The sequence below is a fragment of the Octodon degus genome, unplaced genomic scaffold, assembly GCF_000260255.1.
Source record: "Octodon degus isolate 3935 unplaced genomic scaffold, OctDeg1.0 scaffold00219, whole genome shotgun sequence".
NCBI classification, from domain to species: Eukaryota; Metazoa; Chordata; class Mammalia; order Rodentia; family Octodontidae; genus Octodon; species Octodon degus.
In genome coordinates, this window is record NW_004524795.1 from 2,708,194 (window position 1) to 2,710,399 (window position 2,206).

The 2,206-nt window shown below is 42.5% G+C and overlaps 1 protein-coding gene across 1 annotated transcript in view; it reads left to right on the forward strand.

Annotated features, from left to right (window-relative positions):
- Positions 1-2,206, forward strand: part of Dnah9 (dynein axonemal heavy chain 9) — a 433,197-nt gene that overhangs the window by 123,828 nt on the left and 307,163 nt on the right. Inside the window, exon 23 of the mRNA XM_023705424.1 lies at positions 1,094-1,226. Within this exon, the coding sequence (XP_023561192.1) occupies positions 1,094-1,226 (133 nt within the window). The remainder of the gene's footprint in view (positions 1-1,093; positions 1,227-2,206) is intronic.

A 2,206-nucleotide genomic window follows, 5' to 3' on the forward strand; every position in this document is an offset into this window, starting at 1 on the left:
CCCTTCCCTCCCTCATCTGCATTCAAATATATCCATCATCAACTTCATGAGACCAAAGCTGCTGTCTGTCCTGAAGGAATGCCAGCTTCCCTTGAATGGAACTGACATTACAGCAGACTCCAGTATCCTCTGTTCTCTCTGGGAAGGGGATATATTTTTTTCTTTAACGAAAGACCTGTGCTATGAGGAACAAAATGCACATAAATAATTCCCTGAATCAACCAGAAAAGGGATTTAAAAAGAATAACCTGCCCCCAGATACATTAACAAGGCAACCCCAGCAGCACCCTGCAGGGGAATCCAGAATACTGAAACCTTCCCTAAAGAAAACGTCCTTGAAAATTAATCACTTCTTGAGATTCCCCCTCACTGAGAAGCAAGTGTACCTCATGGAGAAACAACTGTCACCAGGAACTACTTCTGTACCACCAAATCTCCCATGTGCAAGTTCAAGGCACACAAATCATAGGACTATTTTCTCCTCAAATCTATTTCCTATCCTTCAGTGCTACTAAGTATAAGCCCAGCTTTGTTCATTTTCCTAAATGATCTAGCAAAGCGTTGTCCCTGGGGGTTCTAATCTAGTGAAGGTTAATACCTAGAAAAAAGATCTCTTACAAAGCTTCAGCTTTCTCCCCATGCATCTTAGAAAGCCATTCCCTTGTTGGAAAATGATCCAAGGTTCTCAGATGGGATGGACCATAGCCCTGGGGTTTAATTCAAAATGTGTTCCTTTCATAGACCCTGAAAGCACTTAGTTGGGAAACACAATCTTGACTCACATATCCACATGCAGTATGGACACATCCTTGAGAACTAACTTGAGAAAATATGCCTCAAACCAGACTGAACCCTGGGTGACAGCCTCTACCTCCATAACCTGTTGCCCTGTCCCGTGTGCTCCAAATGGTATTCCCACTTGTTACTATCAGAGATGACACCAACAAAATGTCTTCCTCTATGTTTTGGCAGCCATTTCAGGTTGTATACCAGCCTGATTTCCATTGTCTTTGTTTTCTCAGATAGGTAGGAGGAAAAATACATGGAATTAGTCAAATTTTTTTAGGTTCATGGTGTGTAATCCAGGATTTTTCTTTCAGGTAGAAGTATGGTTGAATAATGTGCTTGCTCACATGAAAGCCACCGTGAGACATGAGATGATGGAAGGAGTAACCACCTATGAGGAAAAACCAAGGGAACAATGGCTCTTTGACTATCCAGCTCAGGTACTTCCCTGATGGGATCATCATGGGTCCATTTCCTTCTTTAAGGGCCTTTTCAGCCTTCCAGTGTTGCTAGACATCAGATTCACGATATGGTTCACAGTCAGGAGGGGCTTGAATCTCAGACAACTAGGAGATAAGCCAGAATATAGACCAGGGATTCATAACCATGACTGTATTCAACCATTGCTGCGGAAAAAGAACGGTGAGCTATCCTCATTAACTTACAGTAGGAAGAAAGTGATCTCAGAAGGAAACAAGACAGTTGGAATCTTCCTTGCTGCACATCATAGGCTTGTGTAGAATTCAGTCACTCATGAATATGACCCTGTGATTATAGGGAAGGCTCAGGAGCCTATATTCCCTAGGAGCATGTAGCTACCTACTGGATTCTGGGTCTGCCTCTGTGAAGATAGGACATTCACACTGAGACATGAAGTAGAGATTAGCAAAGTAAGAATTGAGGGAAAAATCAGCCCATGCGGGGGAAGAATGGGCAAATCTCAGAAGCAAGAAAGACCATGACATGTCTGAAGAGCTGAGACGAATTGGGTACAAATGAAGAAAGTAAGAGTGGAGGGAGGAGAAAGCAGTAGAGGGCGTCAAGAGAAACTGCAATCTTGTTCCTATGGACTTGATTCTGAGATATATTTGAATCTCTTGAACATTTCTCAGGCAGAACATATGAAAGAAGGCAAATCTGATGAGAATTTTCTAAATAATTCTGGCTGCAATATATCCTTCCTGCTCACTTTAGGTGACATTGTAGGGCTACCATAGTGCTGGTATATCTGAGGGTTACAGATATCTGGTAGTAATTATTTGTAACCATAAGAGTAGGTAAAATTTCTATTGGTGTCAAGTGTGGCAGTGCATACCTGTAGCCCCAACCCTAGGAAGGCTGAAGCAGGAGGATCTCCATGAGTTCTAAGCTAGCCTGGGTTACATAAGTGAATTTAAGGCCAGCCTAAACTACATAGCGA